Below are 26,947 nucleotides of genomic sequence, written 5' to 3' on the forward strand. Positions count from 1 at the left end.
GTACATTGACAGAAACGGACATAAAAAATTATAAGAAAATACTCTCTATTTTGAAGACATTTTTTATAAAAATAATGTATCTGTATTGTACATAATCATTTTTGGTCTCAAAAAATTACAAAAATTTAAAAATACGAGAAAGAAGCCTAAAAATAGAAGAGAAATGGGAGTGTCATGAATAAGATAGTGAAAATAAAATTTGTCATGATTTCCTTGATACTTCATGAATAATTTTTCATGTATTGGTGACATAGGTCATCATATAGAGACAAGATATCCATTCTATCAAGTTCATTTCCATTCGATAATTTACGGACCCATAATTCTTATGGGACGACACCGTAAGTTTCGTCGTGGCGAAAAAGCCCACCACGGTGGAGGGGTACCCGCTAGACTTACATGAAACCAAACCCACTATTGGCGGAAGTTGAAATGGAAGGGACACCAGTCTCATATATGTTCGACCACGCACGCTCCACAACCACTTCGAGCCTGTGACACGCGGTCCAAGGCTACGGTTGACGGTCAAGATCAAAGAAAAAAAACGAGAGGGTGACGGACGTGGAACGCCAGGGAAGTTATCACGCAATTTTCGTGGTGATAACGGTGCGCTTCGATCAGTGAGAATCGTCAAATTCGACGGAAAAGGCAGGCAACAATGAGGATAATCGCGCTGGTTCTTTTCTTGGTCCTCGGACTCGCTTTGCACGCTCATTGCATGGCAATGGAGAGGAGCAAGCCAAAGGAGGAAGGTATCCTCGAGTGTATATTCACCAACAACGCCAGAAGTTGCCTTAGGACGAGATTAGCCCGCGACCTGGACCAGATCGAGTTAGAAGTTACCGGGAAAAAAAGCGAGCCACCGATGAGCGCGGTGATCGAACAGGCTGGCAATGTCATCGCTGAAGTCGTTGATGATCTGCAGGAGAATAATGCGGAAGAAATCATCAAGGAGGATGACGCTCAAAATGACAATATAGGTGAAAATTAGAAATCAAATAGAAATATTATTACACAATCCAAGGAAAACAAGAAAATGAAAATAATGTTATATTGAACGATCATGACAAAAAGTTGACATAAATTCGATGAATAATCAATCAATATGACGTTTTAACTTTCTTGCTCTCCTTGAATTGAAAAGAGAGATAATTTCAATATCTTCTTTACCGATTCTTTTATTAAGTATATTATGTTTTTTATATTAATTTCTTAATTATTCCTTTCTTATCGTGCTATCAATTATTTCAAATTTTCTTAGTTTTTTTAATAGGATACTGCCCGAAATTATATCCTAATGTTTGATAATATATATATAATTCTTCTAAAATAATATAAACCCTTGCTAACTTTTGTATAAACAAGGCACCACTGAATTGTGTGTCAGTATAATTAAGCTGTCATAGATCGAGATCGACGATTTCGCAATTCAGATTTCTAATCGCGATGAGACGGCACGTGGAACGTATGTAAGGTCGTCTATGCACGTCGTATCTTCTTTCGCACTTCCCGAGAGGCACCGTTGGACAAAGTCGGTTAACTCTTTCCAAACTCGTAACTGCCTCCTTTATTGGAGATGTAACAACGGGAAGTCAGTTCATCTAGAGTGCACTGAAAATTACTGTGACGATTTTCTTCTCTATTATATATCTTATTTTTCTAGTTTTTTTCGAAACCATGTCATTATAATCAGTACTTAAACAAAAGAAAAAATAATTTTTTTTAGTAATAAAGTAAAACTCAGCTAACTGTATTTATGTCATATTCGTTTTTTATTAGAAAAAATGTAGATAATATTCAATATTTTTTTGTGCATTGGGTATATATTTTTTAAAGGTTTTTTTTTTTTTAGATTAAACTTATCTACAATAATGAATTTTTGGTACGTGTGATTTTTATTTACGATCAATATTTACATTGTCATATTACTCAATGTTATATAAATAATACATTATAAATAACTTACTTTCTTTAACTATTAATTAAGTATCGTAATTATAAGACAATTATAATTGACTGACTTCATAAACAGAAGTACCGTTCGATACTCGGAAACGGAGCCGACAAGAAAGGAAGTAGTATTGACATGAATGAAATCTATGAATGAACAACGTTCAACCGTGTATATCTTAGATCGATGCGGGCGCAGGAAGTAAATCACATTGACAAGGCGAGGAAGTTTCGCGGATTCGGGAAGCGTACATCGTGATCATAAAATAAATGGACATTACCACCGTTATTTGCATAACGTTTAAACATCGACCGAACGTCAATGCAAGCGTAAACATTATAGTTAACGCGCAAGGCGAACCGCAAGTTAACGCGTTATCGGATCCATGAAGTTCCCGTCTGGGTCACTAGCGAGCTGTTTAAATGTTTTGCACGCAATTGTGCTCGTGTGCGCGTATCGCCGACGTTGTCAAGCAGTTTACGCTAATTTAATGTCACGACTTAGGCAAATCGACGGTAACGGTACCGATTGCATCACTCGCCATTTTCTTGGCTATCTTTTCCAACTAAAATCAACAAACGCGAATCATACGAGGAAATAAGTGCTGGTCCGCAAACATATAATTCGTAGAACAAACGGAACGTCGCGTTTGTATCAGGATTGTTCTAATGAGATATTAATCGTTGAACCTACCAGAAGAAGAGAAACAAAAATCAGAATTCATACTAATGAACAATAACGGTACCAGGAATATTATCTTTGTTATCTTTTGGAGCGTACCAAAAATTGTACGGTACTTTTAACGTAAATTGCCAACGGCAAATTGAACATAATTCGACAAGCATTACGCTAATTCGCTACGATTCATATCGATTTAACATTTCGCCAATGAGGAAAAGTGGAACTAGGTATCAATTAAATTTTGCGATTCGCTATAGAATCCATCAATCAATTCGGATTAGCCTGACCATTAAAACACGGAAGAGACATTTTTTTTTTATATTATGAAAAAATTCGGCCGCGAAAGCAATCCACGTGACTCTTTTTAAAAGAAAGTTGTACCGGTTGCGGACGATTACGTGGCGCATGAGCCAGACGAAATACACTCCAGGTTAAGGTTTGTAGGTCAACCTGCATGGAGATCTTCGTAGTACGTTTGCCAGATTGCGTGCTTTGATTAAGATCGATCCATACCGTAAATTTTCATAAAGACATCACTTCCGATATTCGCTTTCACTTGTAATTATCTACTTTTCTCGCGTTCTAAAATTCCTTTTTGCGCATAGATCAGCGTCGCAGTAAATTGTACGATTGTAACAGAATATGTATAATTTTTTTAGAAGAGGCGCGCAAGAAGAAATTCAAGAAGAAACATCTGCAAAAAATTCTGGGATTAGTGATGCTGCTAAAAGCGAAACTCAGCCTGTTGCTGCAGCTGATAAGCACTCACTTCCAGTTCAAGTTCTTCATCATCGCCATCATCTCGTTGATACTGAACGCTGCCAGATTCTGGATAGAGATCAAAAAGCCTTCTAAAGTTATCTACTACGAGCATGCACAGCATCAGCATCACTACGATCACGATGATCACGGTTACTGGGGAAGATCGTCGAATGAGACGCCTCATGAACTTGCGTACCGCTCTTACGCACCTACGGACTGATACCAAAATCGCATAAATTTGACCGAGGGGACGATCGTTTTGCGCGAGAAAGATCAAAGAAGAACCGAACGACGACGCAAATTTCATCGCAATATGATTATCGTTTCACCACATCGTTCTTTATTTATTTTATAGTGAATCTTTAGTCCAAAAGTCAGGAAATATCTGCGACATAACGTCGATATTTATACATTGTATAGTATTTATTTATTTAATTTACTGCATGCTACGTTGGCATATATTACACGATCATCTTGAATTTCACTTTAATTAATGATGGATGATCTAAGATTTCTCTGACCTCTCTAATTATCATATATAAAAATAGTACTCTTTAATCACCTTAAGTCATACCAAAGTTACTTACGAGTACCTGTTCTGTCTCGCCACAAAGAGATTTTCTTAGGATCAACTATTTTAATTAAAAGAACATACTATCACTCGTATCGTGACTCGACAAATCTTTAACGCCTCTCTCTGAATGTTTATCTCATAATATATACATATGTAATAATAGTAGAAAAATTACACATTCTATTTATAAAAAAAAAAAAATTCTTTGCGAAAGACAATAGTAATTTATAATGGCAATTTTACAGAAACATATACATATTAAAAAATTTTGATAATAAACTGTACGAGTATACGATTTCTCTGGCGTGCATTCTTTTAAGACATGATTGCAGATGCTATGTTTATCGACGAAAGAAAACGAAAACTCATCACGTTGCTGCAGAGAGAAACTCTGGCGGTTCTGATACACGAATCGCACGACCTTCTTCAGCCGCACCGGTGGACCATCCTGAAATTTTTGTATTCCTCGTCATAGCACAATGAACAATGCGACTGGAATCCTTAAGGAGCGGCGATACTTTCAGGGTGTTCACCTTGCTACTGATCGTTTCAATGATAAACGCACGAGATTTGTGCAATGATTATGGCTCATCGATGGTCCATGAACCGCAGGAAGAAGTTTCTTAAACGAAAGAAACGTGTGTCCGACATTTTTTTTTTTAGAAACCTTAAAATAAAAAAATAAAGAAACGCTCTTTCTGTAACTTATGTAAGTTTGCAGAAATAAAAATATAATAGTTTATTTAATTAAAAAAAAAAGGATGAAGGGGAGCAGAAACTATAGATATGTATGCATAAAATAATCTATTGTTTTTTCCTATGAATTTGACGTTATTGAAAATATCTGTAACAATAAAATTTATAACACATTTTCTTTATTTGACTTTGCTTTTTTATTTTTGATAGATTAATATCTACAAATATAAAATCACATATTTTCCATGTAGAAATTATTATTGCCGAGAAACTACTACGTTTTCTTTAGGAAAGATTATTACATAGAAAAATTTTGTTGAAACATCTAATTTAGTTAGATATAAATTTAAAAATAATTTTGTTTGAATCACCAAAATAATTATATAGGACGCTCGAACTGATTGTTATAGAATGTCAATACTTTTTGCAGTATTACTTGTCATGCTTGAATCCTACATGATTTCCTACATAATTATTTTGGTAATTTAATAAATTAATCTATAAAATTATTTTCTAATAAGATCTAAATCTTTAGATACTTTAGCAAAAATTTTTCTTTCCGTGTACATAAGAGTATCTTTTCATGCCCATTATCGATAACCAAAAGCAGTGATTTCATAATGGGATACATTTTCTCATCGATACTATTAAGTATTCATATCCCGAAGAAATGCCGTTCGCGACGCGGCCTTAACGAAGATAAGGCTCGGTTACGACTGCCCTCGAATTTCGACGGCCAAATTCATGAGAAATACGTCCCGTCTTCGAACGGGAATTGGAACGCAGCCAATCGCGGAATGGGACTAATGTGTCATGTTTGGGGGTAAAATAGGTGACTACGTATAAAAAATAAATCCATGAGATCGAAGAGTTTGACAGAAATTTGAATCGCCACATAAGAATTTCGGCACGTGTGTTCGCATGTAATTTATATCCGGCCTTCGAAGTGCCATCTGTTTCTTTAGGATCCTCATAGACGATTCAACATACTTGAAGATTTTTTAAAATAATCCTTTCTCAATAGAAGGACCGCTCTGACTGCTAATGTCTTGATAAACTATCAATTGTCGTTAATGTTTTGCAAATATATCATCGTGTTTCACAATTAAACATAATTATTTTTTAATATACTTAATGCACAATTATTTTAAAAAATTTCAAAAACAATTGCACGAAATTATTTGTAATCACTTTGCATTGGCAAATCTTATTCAAAAATTTAATATTGCACTCAGTTAAGTTGACAGCAGATTGAAAATGAGCGAAAAAAACTAATAAATTAAAAAAAATTCTTTTAAATATCATGTACGTGATTTTCTATGCAAAAAAAAAAATCGTTGACCACGCCACTTCTCTTTTCGCTGTTAAGAATAATATAAATAAAAATTACCAAATGAGCACATCATCAAGCCGAAAGCATTTGCGGCATTTGCATCGGGCCTTCGAGGATGATGTGGACGTCTGACGATGGTCATTGGCAGACCAAACGTGATGGATTTACTGATTTCAATGTACCAAGAATCGACCATTCATACAATATTCAAGATCTTTAAGCACAGTTCACTATATAACACCCTTCTGCGAATCACATCATCAGTCTTCTCAAGATTCCCGAACGCAGAACTACAATAAAACATCGTATTTGTCGGGGAACCAGTGGTGGTGGACAAGGGATCACCAGCACTTGAAGAGATAACACAAGAAAATACGCGTATTCCGGGATAATACAATCATCTCATTGAAATCATGACACGGGAAAAGCTCTTTGCCGTGTTGCTTCTCGGTCTTCTCGCGATAGCTCTTAGTTTGCCTCAGCAGCCGAAATCTAAGAGGCCCACTCCAGTATTTAAGGTTTTTAGAAATATCGATATTTTTGTATTTTCCTCTTCGCCAACAAATTCTTCACGGATTATCGCATACGCGATTTACGATAATTGAACTTTGCAATCAACTTTTCTAGCAATCTAAAACTGGTGGCTTGCTGCTTCCCGACAACGCAACGCTCATTCGCGAGAACATCGTCGACACCTTTTCGTGCCAGGACAGAATTTACGGTTATTATGCCGACATGGAGAACGAGTGCCAAGTGTTTCACGTGTGTATGCCGCAAACGAGGGGATCAATTAGATGGAGCTTCATTTGCCCCGGCGAGACAGTTTTCAACCAAGTAAACTAATAGAATTGTCGCAAACGTTTCAACTTACAAAGGGTGTCTTCCAACAAGCGATTCAGTACAACACAGTGATCATTTCATCCCTACTTAATTAATTTATTGACGGACATTAAGAATGCAATGGATGCACCGTGTGTCTCTTGTTGAAAGGCATCCAAAGTCTTCCTTAGTGCTCGCAAATAATTATCACCCCTAAATAAACTATCGAATTACAATAGGATGATAATTATTTGTGACAATGTATATATAGAAGTACAGTAATTGTCATTTTTAAACCAATACCATCAATGGTTATAGGCCACGATATCATTTTATTGCGGAACAAAGTTTGATTTTGCGTTTCGATATATTTTCAAAGCAAGAAAAAATTAAGAAATATTTTCATACTGATATCAAATACAGTAACAATTTATTTGTTGTTTTAAGTAGAGACAGTATAATATTCTGATTCATTTATAGGCAACATTCGTATGTACACAAACGGAAAGCTCGATACCATGCGAGGAATCGGAAAAATATTATGCTTTAAACGAGGACATCGGAAAGGAAGTGGAAGAAGAAGAAGAGGCGGATCAGGATCGAGGGAAGAAAAATGCGACGAAGATTTTGGAGCCTGAAGTGGAAACGGTGTCGAAAAAGTCATTCTCGAAAAATTCGAGATTGCTAAGTGAAGAGAGGTCGTTTCGACTTTAAAAGAGATATATTTTTTCTTATTTGAAAGAAATCGCTCTACGAAATGTAGTAATTATTAGCCAATCTTGATTAGAAGAAATTTTAGCTTGTTTTTCGATCAAGGATGACTAAACGCTCATATAGAATTTAAAGTAATCATTTATAGATCGCTTATAAACTTGCCTTCTAAAAGCTCTCATAATGACGATTACAGTACATATAACTAAAATTTAAAGTATTGTACAATGTACAATGTACAAAATATGTTATTTCAATTATACGATGTGTAAAATAAATTTCTGTACAGTACAGTGAAATATGCGTTAAAAGATAAGTTGTAATTATATGTAAAAATATATTGAACGTTCACATATGTAATTATTTATCGAGTAAAATAAAAAACGCTAGGAGGAAACTGACAATTTCTTTTAACTTGTTGTATTCATACACATATTCCAAAAGGAAGATAATGCACACGTTATTATTAAAGAAAGATTTTTAACATTGAAGTAAAAATCATGTAAATCATTTTTTATGACTAATAATATAAGTATAGGCGAAATATAATCTAATACTGATAGATAAAGCGCAAAAAAGACCTATGAAAACGTTACACGATTGTCCCAAGCCTAAAATATGTAAAAAATCGTGACGCTATAACTCGCAAACGTAATAAAAACAAATAAAAGAAAGAACTTAACTTAAATAAGCAATATGTACAAAACAAGAAAAAATGTTGTTAGCAGCACTATCTATTTACAGTGATTGATATGTATCGATATTGGTCCTTTATAAACTTAATACAAAACGACTAAAAAAATATAAAATGTGCATTAAATGCAATACATTCTCTGTTGCTATTATAAATTCCGCTAATGTTATTATGTATATAATATTAGCTTTAGAGTAGTGAAACTTAAACTAGAGACAAACACATGCACACGTAAGACAGCTAGAAATAGATCCAAAACCATCATCTGATTCGTTAATCATCGTAAAATTTTCATGAAATCGTACAAGAGTCGCGACGCTGGAAATAACATCCACATCTCTCGCGTTCCGTCGTTTTCTATTTGATATCTTTGGATAGCTAGCTATCATGCCTCGAATAACCGAGACCTATTTAACTTTTCGCAATGCCGATAAAATAATAAAACAATTATACAGACACACATATTCATACAACAACGTTCTAATGATAAATATTTCTTTCATCTTCGAATTGGCACACCAATTCGTAACAGATATATAGATTTAGTATATAGGTTTTTAAAAAAACTGTATACTAAAATATATTTCTTTTCATATAGAAAATCTCTTTTCATATAGAAAATATGATATAGAACGTGCTGCATCTACAATATTAATAAAAAATAATTGTTTACTTGATATAATGATTGTACCTACAACTATTTACATAAATTTATTTGTCAATTTTTTTATTTATATAGTATATATATTTACTAAATGCATCTTAATTTATTTTTTATGCAAATGAGATATATTAAATTTTTTTTTCTTATGCCGGATTAATTGTGCCATTGTTAAAAATAACGTATTTCTCTAATTTCGATTTTAAACAACACACTGTATATAAAAATTATAGAACATCTGAAAAATTAAAATGTAAATGACTCTGTGTAAAGTGACAAAAATATAATGATACCTTTTTAAAAATCTAAAACTACTTTCTACCCTGCATTGTCCTTTTCAAAAAAATATTATTTGAGGTATATAATAAAAAGTCTATTTTACATTGCGTTATATAGGATACAAAATCAAATTTCGAAATAGTTTTCGAAATATACTGTATGAACTTATTGCTTTCAAACACCTTTTTTTATATTTTTCGTGTAGATTTTTTTTAAAGATGCCCCCTTTTTAAACTCCTCCTAATTAAAAATTTATATCTACTTGTATCTTAATCTAATAAATAATGTTAGATTTCGAAAGTTACGCTTCGGAATCCATCGTAAGATCCGCCTCAATTTCCTCGGGGCTCCTCAGGTCAATCGCAAATCTCTTCCTGGCGGTGTTTACGCTGACTCCAGTCAGCTTTTCCTGAGCCTTTACGGTCTTGGAGTAAACCTCGAAGGCTGCGGCGAGAGCGTATGTCAATTGCCTGGCATAATATTTCGACTCGCAGACAAAACCATGACATTCGAATGGCGAGATTCTCCTGAAGTTCTCCGTCTCGCGAACAACGATCATGGAAAAGACTCTAGTGTAAACTAGATCCTGTACCCCGTAGGAGATCGTCTCAATAGGATACATTCTGGATAAATTGGCATCTTGCTTCCTTTTGTCTAGCGGCAGCAAGGCAACTCCTTCCTGAGAGACTACTAGCTTGATAAGAGGCAGCATTGTGTTAGTCGGCAAAGCCTTCGCAGCAGAAACCATATTATCGACGGGCCTTCTTGTGTGCTTGATGCCCCAGAGGCCTCTTGCATCATGGGATCCCAAATATTTCACCTGAAAAGGGTCAATCTAAAAGATTCAAATGCGCAACGGATCTCCTAGGCTAAAATTCTTGGAACAAAGCTTTGAAATTTTACGCAATCTCCTTATAACTTTTTTGAAATAATCTTTTAAACAATTACAATATCGATCGTGAAAACATTATGACAAATAGATTTTTCATTTTTAATAAAAAATATTATTTTATTTTATTTTAAATGTTAAAAAACATTAATTAATTTTTTAATTTAACACTCCAAGATTCTCACATAAAATTTTGTTCTTTTCATTTAAATATTACTTTTATATTATGTGTAAAATAAAAAAAATATATGTATATAAATTGTACGAATGCTCATATTCGTTATTTTTGCAGTGTGTATATTCTGATAATTCATATTTAATTGTAACAAATAAAGTGTGAATATTAAGAAGAGTTCAAACTTTTTTTATCTTTACTTAAAAATATGAAAATTGTACCTGAAATACTTGCGGCAGATCGGTAGAGCCTTCAAAGACATTATTATCGATAGACAGACGTGACAACTTCGACACGAGATCTTTCTTCTTATCGTCAGAAGACACCTTCTCCTTCTTCATCTCTTTTACAGGCTGGTGTCTCTGTTTCAAATTTATATTTTTTAACGCGCGGGTCTAATAATAATTATTTTAAGATCAAAAATTTTAAACAATCCAGAAGTGATCGTTTGATCAACTAATCTAATCAACTATGATTATGATGATTAAAAACGTCTAACGAATAGCAAAAGAGTGCAAATGCGTCATGAAATTTAAATGAAGGTAAAGGAATGGTAGAATAACGGGATAAGTTACAATACTTCGTACTCTACAAATATTTTATAATAAATGCTAACGAAAACGACAAGTCAATCCTATCGCGACGAACAATCCTGAGCGCGTCTTTCTACCTGCGTTCTCCACGAGAGAATCTTAAAACGCTACTCACGGGAACGTTATCGAGCCGGCAGTGCCTTGTCGTTGACCTAGGCTTGACTTTAAGATGGTACTCCACTACGTTCGGTATGTTTGGCGTGTTGGGCACGACTGAGCCAGCGGCGGTTGACGCGCGTTGAGGGCCCTCGCTTCCGGCCCCAATCAGAGGCGCTGGTGTCGTTGATCCACCTCCACCAACGACTTCCGATGTCTAATTGCATTTTATCAAGTTGTAAACATCAGTCTACTTTCATATTTCTACAATACGCTCCTTCAAGTCTGAATTTCATACGCTTTATATTAATATCTTAAGATAAACAATATCTGTCCGAAACCTTTGTTCGTTACTATTCATACATTGTTTATTTTATTAATTTTCTAATATTTAATAAAAATTTATTTATTTCTTGTAAAGAAATATTTAAAAAATTATTATATACGTTGGAAAATTTGTAGTTATAAGCAGATCATATATATAATAAAATGTGAAAGTACATCTCTTTGAGGTTTCGTGTAGATTTATTTTAAACGTTCATTATTATTGTTTGTATATATAATGAGATACTACAAAAATTCTTTCTATTCTACACCTAAGGGACCAACCTTAGGTGGAGAACAGATTAGATGTCCAACGTTATGAGTTGTATTTTTGTGTGGTTGTTCATTATTAACAGTGAAAACCTTCTTTAAGACATTGCCTGTCCTCTTCGCGAAACCAAAGTCCTCGTCCTCCATAGCTAGACGGTGAACGCAAAATTTGCCACTCTTTCTTGATTTTCTCTTGCCTTTTTCTCTCGTTTCTTACAACGAGGAGAAATAACAGGCTATCTGCAAATAATTTGCCAATCAAGATGCATTATTCGCTCTCGTGCAGTCGAAGCTCTTAAATAATTTTTAAACAATGGAATACAGAAGATGTCTACAGTTCTTGATGATCTATATAATATTTTCGCCGGATCGCATTCTCTGTGAAATGTGACTTTCATATATGAATAAACCGCGCATTTCGATGAGTGGCTCGCGAATTTAGAGCGGACAAGGAGGATACACCTCGTGTCACATTGTAATTATTATTATTTGAAAGTTCGTCCGGGCGCGAAATTAAAAATGGACTTAACGTCCAAATTTAAACCGGAAAACAGCTGTCGGGCAGCACGTGTTGCACCTTGCATCGTACTGGTTCCACGAAGCCTCCTTTTCTTCCTTTCTTCCACTTCACTGCATCGAACCGTATATTTCTGCTATTTATAATAAAATCGCTCGAACAGAACCTTTATTTACCGTATTACGACGTACGAGTATAAGAGAACTAATAAAAATTGTGCTCTTACTATTTCGATCTTATTTCTTCTTACACAATATTGCCACTTCCAACAATAATAATTACCTGCTTGTTCATTTTCTTTCTTTGTAATTACTTTGCCATAAATTTTTAATATTTTGTATATTAATTTATGTACCGTAAAACTCCGATCCTTGTTATATTAAAAATAAATAAACGTACAAAAAAATTTTATACAACGGCCAGACGTTCACTGTTTTAACTTTCACTGTTCTCTGCAATACGCGTAGCGACAATGACGGGTTTTTGTCCGCGTCCCCGTGATTACATCCCGACAGCGGATGCGCGGGATGCAATTGTATCGGCGATTTTAAACGTACCGGGGGGGTTCTTTCAATCCACAGGAAATGAGTCAAGTGACCGATAGTCAGGTGAGGAAGAATTCATTAACGTATTCCGTCGGTTACAAGTACGGTGTGTTTCTGTTGTTCACGCTTACACCCGCGAGCATTATTTTGAAAATGCGTAATAAAACTTTCGATCTCAACGTGGAAAAATGCAGATTTAATGTTGTAAAAATTACACAAATAATTACACAGATCACTAAAAAAATTAAAAAATGTTTTGAATAAATGATAAATAATCTTATTCTTTTTTATAATACATATAATAATAGCTTATGTCGCTTTCTTATTAAAATATTTTTAATTGTCCGTCAAATGTATCAAAAATATATATTAAATAAATATTAAATTAAAAATAGTTCTATTCGTGCACTACAGAATATTTTTAACAAGTTTTAGAAAAAAAAAAAAAATCTAAACACAAAAAATAGCATGCAAGAGAGAAAAAGGAAATTTTATAGGACTCCCTTTATGTAGCTGTACACCTGTTGTCATGTTACACCCGCGTACAATAGCAGAACTGTTAACGCGAGCAACTATACTTAACGGGTGTCTTGTAAAAACGACATCTTTTAAAACAAGCTTTTCTACTTTACGCACAAGTATGTCTTATCGACACGACGGAATCGCCATCGCGTAAAACAGACGTTTGTGTGTTAAATTATTATCGTGCATACCATCGAGAAATTAGAAGACACCTCGATAAAATTAATTAGCACCCATGTGCATGCGCGTGAGCAGCAAGAAGAGAAGGTTCGGGATGCTCGATAACGGTAGCGTTAGCAGATGAAATGGAATCGCTGCTCATTATTACGGTTTTCTAGATTTCCGTTAGTCTCCTCGGCTATACCTTGCAGAATCTCTGGCCTTTTATATAATAAAAGATATAATAAAGAGAAGTACTAAAGAAAAATATTCTGATGGCGCGAATAATCAAGCTGCCCGCAGCACATTGGACGTCGATAACCGTACTCGTCGAAAGAAAAAAAGTTGCAAACGCCACGAAAATTTATTACGACGTTTTATTTCGCCGATGATTATATCTGACGACGCAAAATCAACCAATTCCCCTTTTCATGCACGTGGTAGGGTGGGAACCGGAAACGAGCGCCGCTGGATGTCTGACCGGAAGTTATTACGGTTGTGTCACGAAGGAGTTCTAACGATGCGTGCCACGCATACGCACTCATGGAATTCGAACGGCGAAGCGGATTGAATTCGTTGAGGAAAAACCTGACGGTATGATGTCGTGCCACGATTAAATCGTTTTAGTACGAATTCCCAAAAATACAAGCATATGCCTTTTTAATCCCAATATATCGAGATTTCTGATAAAATCAGCCGGTAAAATGAAACCGTAGGAGAAATTATGCACGCAAAAAGAATCGTTCCATATGGCGTCCGATGAAAACTATCTAGTATTTCTCATTTGCTTCATTTCGTCGATACTCGTACAATATGCAACGAATAATTCAGGTGGCAATAAATAACTCAAATCGCATATTTATCGATCTTTCATTTATCTCCTTTACGCTTCTTCATTTTTGCAATTAAAACTACTTTTTCTACGGCCTGTAAAACATTGCGATAAAATAAGATATTTCATAAATGTAAACTTGCAATAGATAAAACTTAGATAAAGAAGTTATCATAAAGATAAGCTATGATAAAAAGATAGATATATTATACTCGTAATGGTAGTTGTACAAAATTAAAAAGATCTCTTCTTCTGAGAGTTCTCTTCACGTGCAAGTGATTCACTCTAATCGTTAAGTCAAAGATTATTTTTTTTTACTTTATTTACTTCTTTTTCTTTTTCAAATAATAACAATACGAAGTGCGTCATAATTATTGAAACCATTTTATCACACCTTGCACAGTCATCATCCGCGATAAAGACGACATGTCATGTATCATGGATTAAGGATCAAATCGTCGTTAGATATTCGACGAGAAACGCGCAATTATTCGACTTACGCTTATTTCCACTAACGTAGATTAACTTTAATCTCAGTTCAACTTACTCTTCGTCCTTTTCTAATCTTTAGAAACTAGAAAAAGACGAAGAGTAAGTTGAACCGAGATCAAAGTTAATCTACATTGGTGGAAACGGGCATAGGAGCGATTTATCGTTCGATGGCGCAAACGCGCATGGATGCGTACAATTTACAATTGCGTAAGCACGGCGAGACGGGACGAAGAGCTTACGATAGCCACGTCGAGCGCAGTACCATCGATCGTTAATTTAAACAATAGCCCCATGTTAATTACAATGATCGTCGCGAGCCGCCGGACTCGATGGAAATCGTGTTGCGGCAAGTCGCAACGCGCGACGAAACACAAACGCGATGCTCTTTATCAGAGAGATCACAGTCCATTCGGACAAAAAGATTGATCTATAGCGATCGTGCGCGAATCGTCTGCAACTCGCAACGCGAGTTCGAAAACGATCGGAAGCGTGAAATATTCAAATTCACGCGGCGGATTACCTTCCAACTTTATTTACCTTCACTTTTCTACGCCCGGCGATGCTTGACATGATTGACGAGGTCACATATGCACGTAAGTACACGCGCGTAAGTACGCACAGCGCGTTTTAAATTGACGTAGGCTCGACGTACGTTCCTCCCAGGTGCAGCCAGCCGATCTCGATCTTACCGTTCGACGCACCTGCGACGAGCGACGGCGGCGGTGGCTGAACGAGCCCACGCTTCCGGAAACATCGTCGCGTCTGGCAGGTACGGCGGATGCGACGAGGATGCATCCGCATGCAACGGGGACCGCCGCGGCTCTGTACGACGAATACCGAGAGACCCGGAATATCTAGGAGAGAACGATTGACAGGCACCTGCGGTATGCACTGTCGCGTACGTGCGACTGAAAATGTGGGACAGCGCGCCGCGCCGTTCGTTCGGAAATTGCGCTGACTGATAAAACGGAACGAGCCACGATATAGGCGTACACGCATTACGTACGTGAATGCCTGCGAATAAGGCTGGTACACCTGCAATAAACCTGAGTTGACACGGGCGATAAAGGTCTGAGATTAATCACGATCGCGACGAGGAAGTGGAACTTTTTTAGATTCAGTTTCTAGAGATCGCGGGATATGATTTCGAATTATCACAGAATATTTAGTCACATGTCTGCAAAAACTATAAAATGAGTTTAATAACAGCTTCTAAATGTTTGGTGAAATAATGCCAATTAATTTGGTCGATATGACCGAAGAAATTTAGGAAAATAAAATTACTCTTGGTTTGGTTTTAATCAAATATTTAATTAGCATTATTTTACTAAACATTTGGTAGCTACTATCGAAACTCTTTTTTTTTTTTCAGTACACAGCGAGCATAGTAATTTTTTATGACCATTTTTGTAAATTATAACAATTTTTGGAATAATAATTAAATAATTTATGCCGTCAATATATAAAATGTAGTAATGGGTTACTCATTAACATTGTTGCGGAGCGACTTCCCGACATTTAGTTTTAATTATAATCTTTATTATTCGCATAAATAAGACACAATAAAATTCACGCGACAGAAACAGATGCGCAACACGGTCGGAAACTTTTAATAGCGAGACACAAAATTTAGTTGTGTCTAAATTATTGTAATCCTCCCCGACAAGTCTACGCACCTCTCTCAGTTTGCTGCCATTCTACCCTTCATTTCATGCAGACATCAATCGTAATCGTATTGCATAATATGACGTAATAAAATATACGTAAGATTTGTAATTAAATCAGCATTTACACCAACAATTAATATGAAACGGTTCAGGCATAGATGGAAACAATGCCTCTCCTGCGAAGTCATTTCTCTCTCGAGAGAGAGAGAGCTAAAAATAATTAATAATAGCGTGCGTGTCGTAATTCACAAGTACTTATTTCTTGTATCATTGGACTTATCGTCGGCGATCAACAAATCTTTCAGGAATCTCTCGGATTCTCTTCCAGTAATTATCATTGATTCGCGATGAATTATATTATTTGATGCTCGGCGAGTGGTAAAAACGTGAGAATAACTTTCATGCTTCTTTGTTGGCATCCGGCGACAGGAAAGAAGACGCTCGGAAGTCAAGGCGTTATGAAATTATACGGGATTATACACCTCAGACAGCATCGTGCGAAGATACTGGGCTGCAAATAGCGCGAGAAATGTTCCTCCAAAATACTTCTTACATTTCTCACAGATAATACTCCATTATTAAAAAAAAAAAAATAAAACACTTTTTAATCATCAATATGGACTTGATTAAAAAGTTCCAAGAGATTGCTGAACAATAAATTCTTTTACTAATTGTAAGAAGATTTCGTGTATACTTAAACGCTTTTTGCATTATAGACTTTACCTTTTATTGCTGGATTTTTTTGGGTTTTTAGGCCAACAATTCCTCAACGTAAATATTTAAATCAGGATTGTAAACGACGTGCTAATGAAGTTATTCAATGAAGAGACATTTTCCTCGTCGGTATTTTTTCAGCGCAGACTCGTTCGCGCAAAAGTAATAAACAGATCTTCCCACGGTCGTCACGTTTATTTTGTAATCGCTCCGATATCTAATTAGCTAGTAGACAGATAATTTAATTAGGAACAACAGTCTATGCCCGCGGCTATGTGGCACTCCGCATCCGCACGCAACGCGAGCTGCAATATAATCCGTGCGAAATCGGCACGAAGAGAAGGGATGCGCTCTCTTAATGTTTGTTTCCTGTTGTGCTTAAAATACATTATTGTATCTGTATATGTATAACGTTTTAGTAATATATAATCGACAAAAGACGTAGCGCAACGTAATCAAAAAATTGCTCTATAGGGTAGGTGTAAAAAAATGTATAAAAGAGCTATCCTTTACAAAGCTCGTAGTTAAATTGCTAATTATATATAATATTTGAAAAATTAAAAAGTATAATTAATTTTTTTCAAATCTAAAATTATACGATTGCGAGAATTTAAAAATATAATACTTGACGTTTTTTTTTTTTGCTTCAAAGGAAAAAACGATGATGCTTAATTCGTGGCGTGAGTGATCAGCGACCCATAACCGCCGGATGTCTAATTTTCCTCTGAGTTTACATGTCAATCTGGAAAAGCTTGCAACTGTCAATTATCCATCGCTAATTGGCACGAAACGCGTTTCGAAAATGAAGGGGTTCAGAGCGGAAGATACTGACGCGCGTGCAGTAAAATGCAAATGAACGAGCTCCGACCTCGCACAAGGTGCGACTCGCGATTCTTAATTCTGCGATACATATATCACAAGGTCGTGTTCTTAATGTCTTCATTTTATAAAGATTTTTTTCCCGAAGCACAATCACTCATGTGCGCGTCTGTCGACGAAATCGTCGCAAATGTCATCACTGTCCCACAGATCAAAAAAGCAACGAGCCATTCAATCCCTCCAGAAGAATTTTCGAAATTAAAGGTGTCAAAATGTCTTCTACACATTGTGTAATTACATCATAATAATGGTTTGAATTCATACACACCAATATCTACCAACAGCCATTGAAAGATCTCATTAGCGGGTACCAGCATTAACACAGATCGCAATACTGAAACTATAATGTCATTACAATTCGGGGTGAAAGTGTTAGTTGCCAAAAACAGAAATGATGTAGATGACGTCAGATTACGCCATTGTACCATTACGAGAACTTGAAGGAGCAATAAGAGACAGAACGACGTAGATTCACATTCGTTGCATCGTGATTTGACGGACAAGCGGGAGCGTTGCGCGACAACGCAACCTTGGATATATCTCGCACGATAAGAACGAATCATTTCGGGATCCGACCTGCTGATGAGCATTTCCGTTTCGCGGAAAGATCTAAACTAAAAAAAAAAAAAAGGAAAAAAAAAGGATTGTATCTGATTGAAGAGATCAACGCGCTAATCTCAACCCTCTTCAGCGTAGGTGCACAAAACAGTAATTAACGATACGATCGCACGAGCTAAGAATATTTGATCGCTTATGTAACAAAATGATACGTCAATCATATTCTAGCGAAGTAAAAAAGCGTTGAATATTAGACGTTACAAAAACAAGAATTTGCAATTAATATATGAGTCTCTTTATTACATATCGTATTTGGTTAGTCGTACTAGTGTATATTAAAACTGTAGTATACTGATTTAATTTGTATTAAAGTAAAATGCAAATATTTCTCAAAAGAGTAAAACACAGACTTTTACTTTAGCATTTCATTTAATTTTAATAGTACAATTAATTGTATTGGGAATTTCATAGTTTAATCCGTTTTTATATTTATCTTAAACACATATTTCTACATTAATTTGTGTAAGATGGCTTTAACGTGCAGTACGCACAGAGTGCATGCAGTCGAATTTGCTGTTAAAATTTGTACACGTATAATGTTAGAATAAAAAAAGCAAAATGTAGTCTTTTTCACTACTTGGAGATGCGAATTAAATTGGGAATTTTTTTATCATAATTTTAATTTGTTTGCTTTAAGTACGAATTATATTTTTATTTGCATAACTGACATTTTCCTTAGTCATTTGCAATTCTAACAGCCGCCAGAATAATTAGACACAAAACTCCCAAGTAAAAGTAGCTAATTCATTCAGCGTATCTTGATCGAGTGATATAGTCTTTTTCAAATTAACTTAAATTCTTTAAATAGACGTAACATGTTCACGAGATGGCACGACAAGGAAAGGATTTCAGTTAAAGGTTTCTTCTGATTTTACATATACGCTAAGAAAATTAAGCTCTAAACGAAACTTTATAAAAGTTTGATAAAATTTCTATAAAGATTCTGATATGCAAAATAAATAAGAAATGAGAGATAAGAAATAAATAGATAGCTACAACTATTCGGAGTTTCTTTTATTTTTAGGGAGACAGAAAGAGGAGCAGGGTATCATAATGGTTCAAGTACGACGGTTACGAATATTTTCACGGGTGTTAGAGCACGAGACGATTGCATAAGAGAAGGAGTCTGCTGCACCACAAAAGAACATCCCTCCTTCCACCGCCCTGGGATCTTCTCTTTCTCCGTTCGTCTGATGTGGGAGCCCCAAGAAAGAGAGACTCTCAAGAATCCCCCCTTTTGTCTAGCTGATGTCTAAAGCCATATATATACCACCACCTCGTAGAACAATCCTTTAAGAAAGATACTTTGGAAGGTAGCATCGCCTTACGAACTTAAAGCAAATCGAATAAGTGCGGTACACGAAAAACTAAAAGGACAGAGAACACGGAAAGATAAATGATCACCACGCACTACGACACTGCGGACTAAGGGGATCAGATTTTTCGGAAAGGCAAGCACATCACTTAATCCTCCACATCTCATCTTTTTTTCACTAATTTTTTCACTACTTTTCAATGCTCAAAAAATAATTTGCGTATAAACACTTTAAAATTATATAATATAATAATAAAATTAGCAAAATAAATATTTGTGAATTTAATTTTATATATTTCTACAAAAATATTTGTATATACCTTGAATTAATTCATCAATATTATAGTAATTAAATTTTCAATTCTATAGATGATTTCGAGATACCAAATAATCATCTGCGCTCTTTTGCTTTTTGGCGCGGTTTTACTCTATGAAACAATGGCGGTAAGTTAAAATTCATGATAGTCTTCCGATCTTCTCGCAAATCGTTTCTCAAAACTTACGAATAATACTGCGGTTGTTAAAAAAAGTTTATGCATCCATGAGAAAAATTATCTTCGTCACATAATGATTGTGCAATATGCATGACGTGGTGGTGGGAGAAAAATTTCGTAAATACTCCACTTTTACAAAATCTAGTACGATATATTAAAATTATCATTTTCATCGTCGCTTCTCACGATGTATCGCGTAACAATAACAGCGAGTGAACCGTACCTGCACGCATCATCTTTCTCTTAAGATGGTAACATGAAGTAATTCATTAATTAACCATCTTACACAAACATGTTCTCTCGTCCCGCACACGAAGCGCCTAGTTAGACGAAGTCTATTCTGAATACATTTTAAGTGTAATTCATGAATAATTTCGCAATTCCGAAAAGTAAACGTGTCATGATGTCGATATTACATTACAAAAGTAAGAAATCTCTAAAAAGAAAAAAATAACACATGATTAATTAGCCGCGTTGCTTTTTCTTATTTTGATTTAAAAATATTCAACATTATATAATATTACAAAATACTTACATTTATATAATAAAATATTATAAGATATTATATTAATTAATTTTAATAACGAAAAGAAAACAATGCACAAACATTCGGAATCGTCGCGTCCGATCGTGCAATTAGCAGCTAGAAGACATATTTCACCGGAAATGATGAACGCGAAACCGATGAAAATCGGGATAGAGAATAATAAAGCCGAGAAATAAAACGCAGCTTCAATGCCACGAAGCTAACAAACGGAAAGATAAGACACTTAATTAATTTATGCAATGTCTGCATTATCCTGCTTCGACTAATGCATCTTTTACCACATTATTCTGTAATAATTCAATTATTTTTTGTACACACAAAATTCATTATTTTTTTTGTACATACATGTATATCGGAATACATTTGGTCTATCAAATTATCTTCTTCTTTGAATCATATTATAAAATAATTTTGTTATATTTATATTTACATACATTTTCTTTGAACGAACGATTACAAAATTTGTGTAAAATTTATATTTTATGTGTATACTTTAACTTTTTTGTCATTTTAATGCAAGATGAATATATTAGAAAATAATACACAGACATTATGTAAAAATTAATGTTAAAAATGTAACATTTTGATAATTTGGAAATAAATTGTAGATGCTTATTTCTTCAGTAAGATTAACATTTACAATATATTAAATTAATATGTTATTATTATATTCATTTTTTATTCATCTTAGAATTTATGTTTTAAAATTACATTCGTTTTTTATATTATTTGGACACTAGCTGGAATTGTTATTTTATTACTAAAAAATATTAAATATTAAAATTTGAAACAAAATATTCAAATATCACACTATTAATATTTATTGTATACTGTATACATATCACGTTATATTAGATTAACATTCAGGCATGCTAAAAATTTAACATAAAAATTTTAACAATGATCAATTTTAGCACAAATAAAAATGCTTTTTACTGTGTGTGCATGCATGATGGATGTGTTTAAACTTTGACACATGTCATTCCTTGGAAGTAAAAGTGCAACGTAACTAGGTGAATCACCTTTTCGGTGCCGGCTTTCTTACCACGCATTGGAGTCACCAGTTAGATCCGGCGCGTGGAGAATGAAAAGACCACAGATCTGCATACGTACACGTGAAATCGTAAACAAGAGATCGTATACAAAGCCGTGGAGATGTGCATCCGTTAGGGAGGAACAATGTAACCTGACTTCCGGTCAAACATTGGCACGTGTACGCACTGAACGGTTTCGAGTCGATGCGTTGTGTCGCAACTGCCTCTTTATTTTTTCTCATTTTGACTGATGGCCAATTACGAAAACAATCCTGTATCACGTTCTATTACTAGTAAAAGACCCAAAGTAAAAGACCGGAGGGCATTGATGTATTAATGTTGTTAAATAATACCAATTAATTTAACGTTGAAAAAAAATTGATAATTTCAATGTTGTTCTAATATATTTTAACAGTTTAATCGAAATGATTGAAAAAATAATAATTTACTTAAAAATAACAAATGAGCAATTTTTTATAATTTAGAACATAATTAAAATGATACTTTCATATAATCGCAGCGTTTCTTTGCATGAAATAATTGATATAAAGAAATGAATTATGAAATTTATTGACATAAGTTAATTAAGGCCAAATATTCGTGCTCGCATTAAAGAGAGAGGAAGTCCGATTTGCAGCATATATATATCCACATTCATTCCATATTCTATTGTCGAGATGATATATGTCGAAACGTATTGTTATTGTTCCAACAGAACAATAACAGTATAACTCATGGTTATGCTTCTCCAAGTACCACTGTTTTCGCTAATTGTTTCTATGCAATCGCTGAGATTTACAATGCAAATTAGAATGTGTCCCACATACAGTGTGTAATAATTATGTAATCACTTCGAAAACTCGTAATAAATCATTACAAGAAAGGATTCATTTCACGAAGGGAAGGCGATTTGTGGGCGAATTGGTAACATCTGTTAAACGATAGTTATCTATGTATAATATGCATAATTACTTATGCGTTGCAGCAAGTGGATGGTTACACACCTGGCGTGGACTATCCAATTTACAATTCGGTGCCGTTCGGACTCGCGTTTACCTGTGGAGGAAAGTTACCTGGGTACTATGCCGATCCCGAGGCCAGATGTCAGGTGCGTCCATATGGTCACCGAACGAACTCTCATTTCAATATTTCCAGATTATTTAAATGCGTTTCATATACTTAATAAGAATCCGTTGATCTCTTTAAAATATGCATTAAAGAAGAAAATTTAAGTATTTTCAACAAATAACCTGCAGATTATTTTATAAGAATACACTACAAGATATTAGGCGGATATTATTTAGAGAAAAAAACATAAATTTATGCTTTATTTATTTTAAAATATTGGAGAAGCGCTTGAGTTAAGTTGGAAAATTTATTGTGTGATAATAATTTTTAAAAATATAAGATTAATATTTTACTTCTTTTTTATTTTTACATTCAAGGTGTGGCATTGGTGCTTGCCAAATGGACGTCAGTTCAGTTTCCTTTGCCCGAATGGTACAGTGTTTAGTCAAACTACTCGCGTTTGTGACTGGTGGTTTAAGGTATTCAAACTATTTAATATACAAGATTTATAAACGCATACAATTGTCTTGAACTGAAAAATAATTTCGATTCTCTTTTAATTAATCTTAATATTGCAGGTCGATTGTAATGATTCACCGAGACTTTACGGCAACAACGACGAGCTTTACAGAGATGTGAATGGAAATAAAATCTAACAACTTCTATATTTTTTATAAATAGTTGTATGTATATTAATAAACTTTTTTACATATAAGCTTTTCTCGCGAACGCGTAACACCATCGAAAGTATAACTCGGTAAATGTACATGTAAAGAAAGGTGAAAGTAACACGCGAATCCCTAGTTTGCCGATGCAGGAAAGTAACAGAGATGCCTGCTTTATTTATCGCTGTTAAATAAAAAATAGAGTTTGCGAAAAGGATTAACATTTTTTTTTTGTGATTCTATAAATTGAAAGATTATATTTTCACGAAACTGAAAAAGTGCTTCGTTTTTAATCGCACGTTCCTAGCGCTACGAAAGTTTTGCACGAAATTTCCGAAAAGTATCCATCAAAATGTATATTGCAAAAAGAAATCGTAAATTAAAAAATACAAATCTCTTCTAACAGAGGAATTAATTGAAAAATTATCGCGAGACCGAAGAAACTCTGCTGTCTGCGACAAGAGCGTTAAATTAAACTCATGTCCGACAATTTCTTGGCATGATTGGACAATAGAAAGTGAGAGCTCGTTGTGGCTGACCAGCCGAACCCCACCCTCTTCTCTATCTTTCTCTCTTAGATACTAGTACCGATGTTACAATTTTACGTTTACAGTTTGCATGCGTATCTCGTTACTCGGAAACACCCATAGCGTTTTAGCTATCTCTTTCGTAATTTCGACCTCTTGATCCAGGAATATGCTTAATGCAATTTTACAGCTCTTTACATCACGTAATCATTTTATTCGAATATTTCTGAAGAATATTTCATTAAATTGTCAATGTAGCTTTTATTGTCGTCGATTCATTAGACTTGGTTACAGAATCTTCCGCATAAAAATGCATTTTTACATAAAATCCCAAGGATAACACGATCAAACGACTATTCCGTTAAATGCAGGAGATCTTAACCGTCGGCGGTAGTAAAAGTGACAGGAGAATTGATCGACTTCTACTTTTAATGCACTATTTGCGATGTCTCCGGTCGGTTGTACTCCGATATAAACCGAAGAGAAGATAGGAAAATTGTAAATTAAAATATTAAATTAAAACTCAGTCGGGTGCAGCAAGATTTATATCGATGTAAGATAATTGGGGCATGGAAAGCGCGCAGTTATGTTTGTCGGAGATAATGTTGCGCTCTCGTATTAAATAAATCAAATTGATTTATAAAAATCATTAAGGACAACAACCTTTCCACGAGCGATACAAAAAACACCGAACCTGATTTTACGTACTTCGACCTTCCGCGCGAAGAAAGCCTACGATTGCGAATAAGTATAGTAGCGAGTCGCAATTCGAGCAAAAAGAGGAAAATGGAAAAAAAACGACGAACGAGAAGCATCGTCCTTGGTGATAGAGGAAGAAAGGACTCGTCGACTTCGTCGAGTGGCCAAGAAAGCGTTATGGACCTCGTACAAACCTGTGACACGAGGCCAGACACTCCTTTCTGTAGCGAGTAGGATCTTCCATTTCGGCTTCGCAAATTATCGATGAAATTTCTAAATCTTTCAAGAAGAAAAACTTCACAGATTGAAGTTCAGCTCGGTGTTTGTAATTTATTTGATTCTAGTAATTAGCAGCTAAGGCAATTGCATCTGCTCGGTTGACAGCAAAATTTATCTCTAGTTCATTTCTATGTAGTTTATATCCAAAAGATGAGAAACTGTAAATGTTAAAGTGTCAGAATTTTTCCCCTTTAACTAGCAGAATAAATCATGTGTACACCATCTGAATATAAGTATTTCAAGATAAATTAGCAAGATACATTATCGATTAGACTTTGTGTATTACAATACAAATGCAATGAATCTTTTGCCTGATGCGACATGACGTAATGTCGAGAATATGACAATTCTTACGTACAACCACTTTATAACCACAATTATTACGTTCCTGAGGAAATCTTCACACCTGTATTGTGATAGATGACGTATTGCTATTTTCCTTAAATGTCATTCGTCAATAAGTAGCATGCAAATTTTCTGCGTGTTTAATGACATTAACGGTGCTTTAATCGCGCGATTGTCGCCTGGAGATCCGGTTACTCCCTTTCGGTATCGGCAACGCTATCCGCTTGATCCGCGGCCATGAAGGTAATTTATTGAAAACTCGATGACGACCGTGCGCGGTGTCGCCGTTGTACGAGGATTACGAAAGATTCGCCACGGAGGAGAAGCAGCTTCCTACATTTCACCAGGATTCGCCGCGGTGTCGCGACGCGCGGAATCATTACCGCTTGGAAACATCCCCGAGGCATGCGTGTCGCCTACGACTATTCCCAGCATCCTTTGTCAAGATATTAACGCCCGACGTTCCACTTTCACTCGGCTCTTCTGATTGATCTCTCATACGTATCCTTCGTGGTATGCACGCTTCAGGTTTCAGGTCAGTGACAGATGACGAAGGGACCGGCGACGGATACGGAATACCCTGAAGGCAATGAGAGACCTTTGATAAAACGACCTCTCCCCATTCTTCAAATACAGCGCAAAGCAACCGTGACAATAGGTGTCGAATACAAATGTCATAAAAATTCTAAAAACTATTCATTTAACCGATTTCATCCACTCCTATCTGTCATCTAATCGCGATTCGATCGTTCACGAAGCCCGAGCGAGCCAGCCGATACCTAACGCACCACCCATAATTGTCAAGAATAATCAATTGAAATCAAACAAATCGCGACTATATATAATCATTCGCATGTGTCAGTGTCGTTGTAATTACACGTCCGGGTGGTTGATTGCAAGGTACAGCCGTGGATCGATCTGGTGACTGTCGCGGGCTGAAAGCGGGCAAATATCACGATTGCGTGCTGCCGCACGCAGCAATGACCTTAACAGCATCGATATCGAACCTACGGGCTACGAGCACGAGAGCGTCTCGTTCTGTCAGGTGGCGACGCAGGTGTCTTTCTACGTGCCGTGCCTGCTCGCCAGCGCACGTCTCTCTCTCACGTGCCTTTCTCTCCCATGCCAGTCTCTCTAGGTCCTCAAGTTACCTCCAGTTACCTCCAGTGGAATTACGCCTATGCCCGGTCAGGCCCGGGAGGACGCCAATGCACCGCTCGACTCCCTCCTCCGGCCTCCGTCGTCGGTCGTAGAAAGCTCTCAACCTGACGATGGTGGTCGGAGCTCGGAGCGCAACGCTCCTGCTGGTGGCTTTTCCACTTCCATCGCGCAGTCTTCTGGCCGGACCGGACGCCGCGCATCTCGCCCTGCACCCGCACTCGAAAAACTCGTCGTCCCGTCTTCGCCGTGTCCCACCGAAAAACCGCACTTTCCGGGCGAGCACTTTTCCGGGCGCGCGCCACCAGTTAGTTTCGTTCGACGAGGTGCCCGTACCTCACATTCGTAGTCGTACGGTATTTT

The 26,947-nt window shown here is 35.8% G+C and overlaps 4 protein-coding genes across 8 annotated transcripts; 3 read left to right on the plus strand and 1 right to left on the minus strand.

Moving 5' to 3' along the window:
• The first annotated feature begins 474 nt into the window (after positions 1–474).
• On the plus strand, positions 475–4,082 carry LOC108753476. Its single transcript, XM_018495065.1, has 2 exons — positions 475–980; positions 3,292–4,082. The coding sequence occupies exons 1-2, from the start codon at positions 659–661 to the stop codon at positions 3,612–3,614; spliced, it is 645 nt and encodes a 214-aa protein (XP_018350567.1). The 5' UTR covers positions 475–658; the 3' UTR covers positions 3,615–4,082.
• A 2,191-nt stretch (positions 4,083–6,273) lies between these two features.
• Positions 6,274–7,757, plus strand: LOC108753482. Its single transcript, XM_018495074.1, has 3 exons — positions 6,274–6,515; positions 6,625–6,831; positions 7,297–7,757. Exons 1-3 carry the CDS (start codon positions 6,411–6,413, stop codon positions 7,528–7,530), a joined length of 546 nt encoding a protein of 181 aa, XP_018350576.1. The 5' UTR covers positions 6,274–6,410; the 3' UTR covers positions 7,531–7,757.
• A 1,388-nt stretch (positions 7,758–9,145) lies between these two features.
• Positions 9,146–15,574, minus strand: LOC108753649. Of its 5 annotated transcripts, none has more exons than XM_018495443.1 (5): positions 15,113–15,574; positions 11,602–11,748; positions 10,934–11,131; positions 10,447–10,587; positions 9,146–9,981 (listed from the first exon to the last, which is right to left on the minus strand). In XM_018495443.1, exons 2-5 carry the CDS (start codon positions 11,653–11,655, stop codon positions 9,463–9,465), a joined length of 912 nt encoding a protein of 303 aa, XP_018350945.1. In that variant the 5' UTR covers positions 11,656–11,748; positions 15,113–15,574; the 3' UTR covers positions 9,146–9,462. The 5 variants fall into 5 exon arrangements, with proteins under 5 accessions (XP_018350945.1, XP_018350942.1, XP_018350943.1 ...); XM_018495440.1 differs by having other exon boundaries at positions 11,524–11,748; XM_018495441.1 differs by having other exon boundaries at positions 11,524–11,748; positions 15,096–15,123.
• Positions 15,575–19,765: 4,191 nt separating this feature from the next.
• LOC108753488 lies at positions 19,766–23,911 on the plus strand. The gene is made up of 5 exons (XM_018495079.1): positions 19,766–19,904; positions 20,138–20,212; positions 22,829–22,951; positions 23,289–23,390; positions 23,490–23,911. Exons 2-5 carry the CDS (start codon positions 20,138–20,140, stop codon positions 23,565–23,567), a joined length of 378 nt encoding a protein of 125 aa, XP_018350581.1. The 5' UTR covers positions 19,766–19,904; the 3' UTR covers positions 23,568–23,911.
• Positions 23,912–26,947: the final 3,036 nt, after the last annotated feature.

Source organism: Trachymyrmex septentrionalis, unplaced genomic scaffold (assembly GCF_001594115.1).
Source record: "Trachymyrmex septentrionalis isolate Tsep2-gDNA-1 unplaced genomic scaffold, Tsep1.0 scaffold7, whole genome shotgun sequence".
Classification (NCBI taxonomy): domain Eukaryota; kingdom Metazoa; phylum Arthropoda; class Insecta; order Hymenoptera; family Formicidae; genus Trachymyrmex; species Trachymyrmex septentrionalis.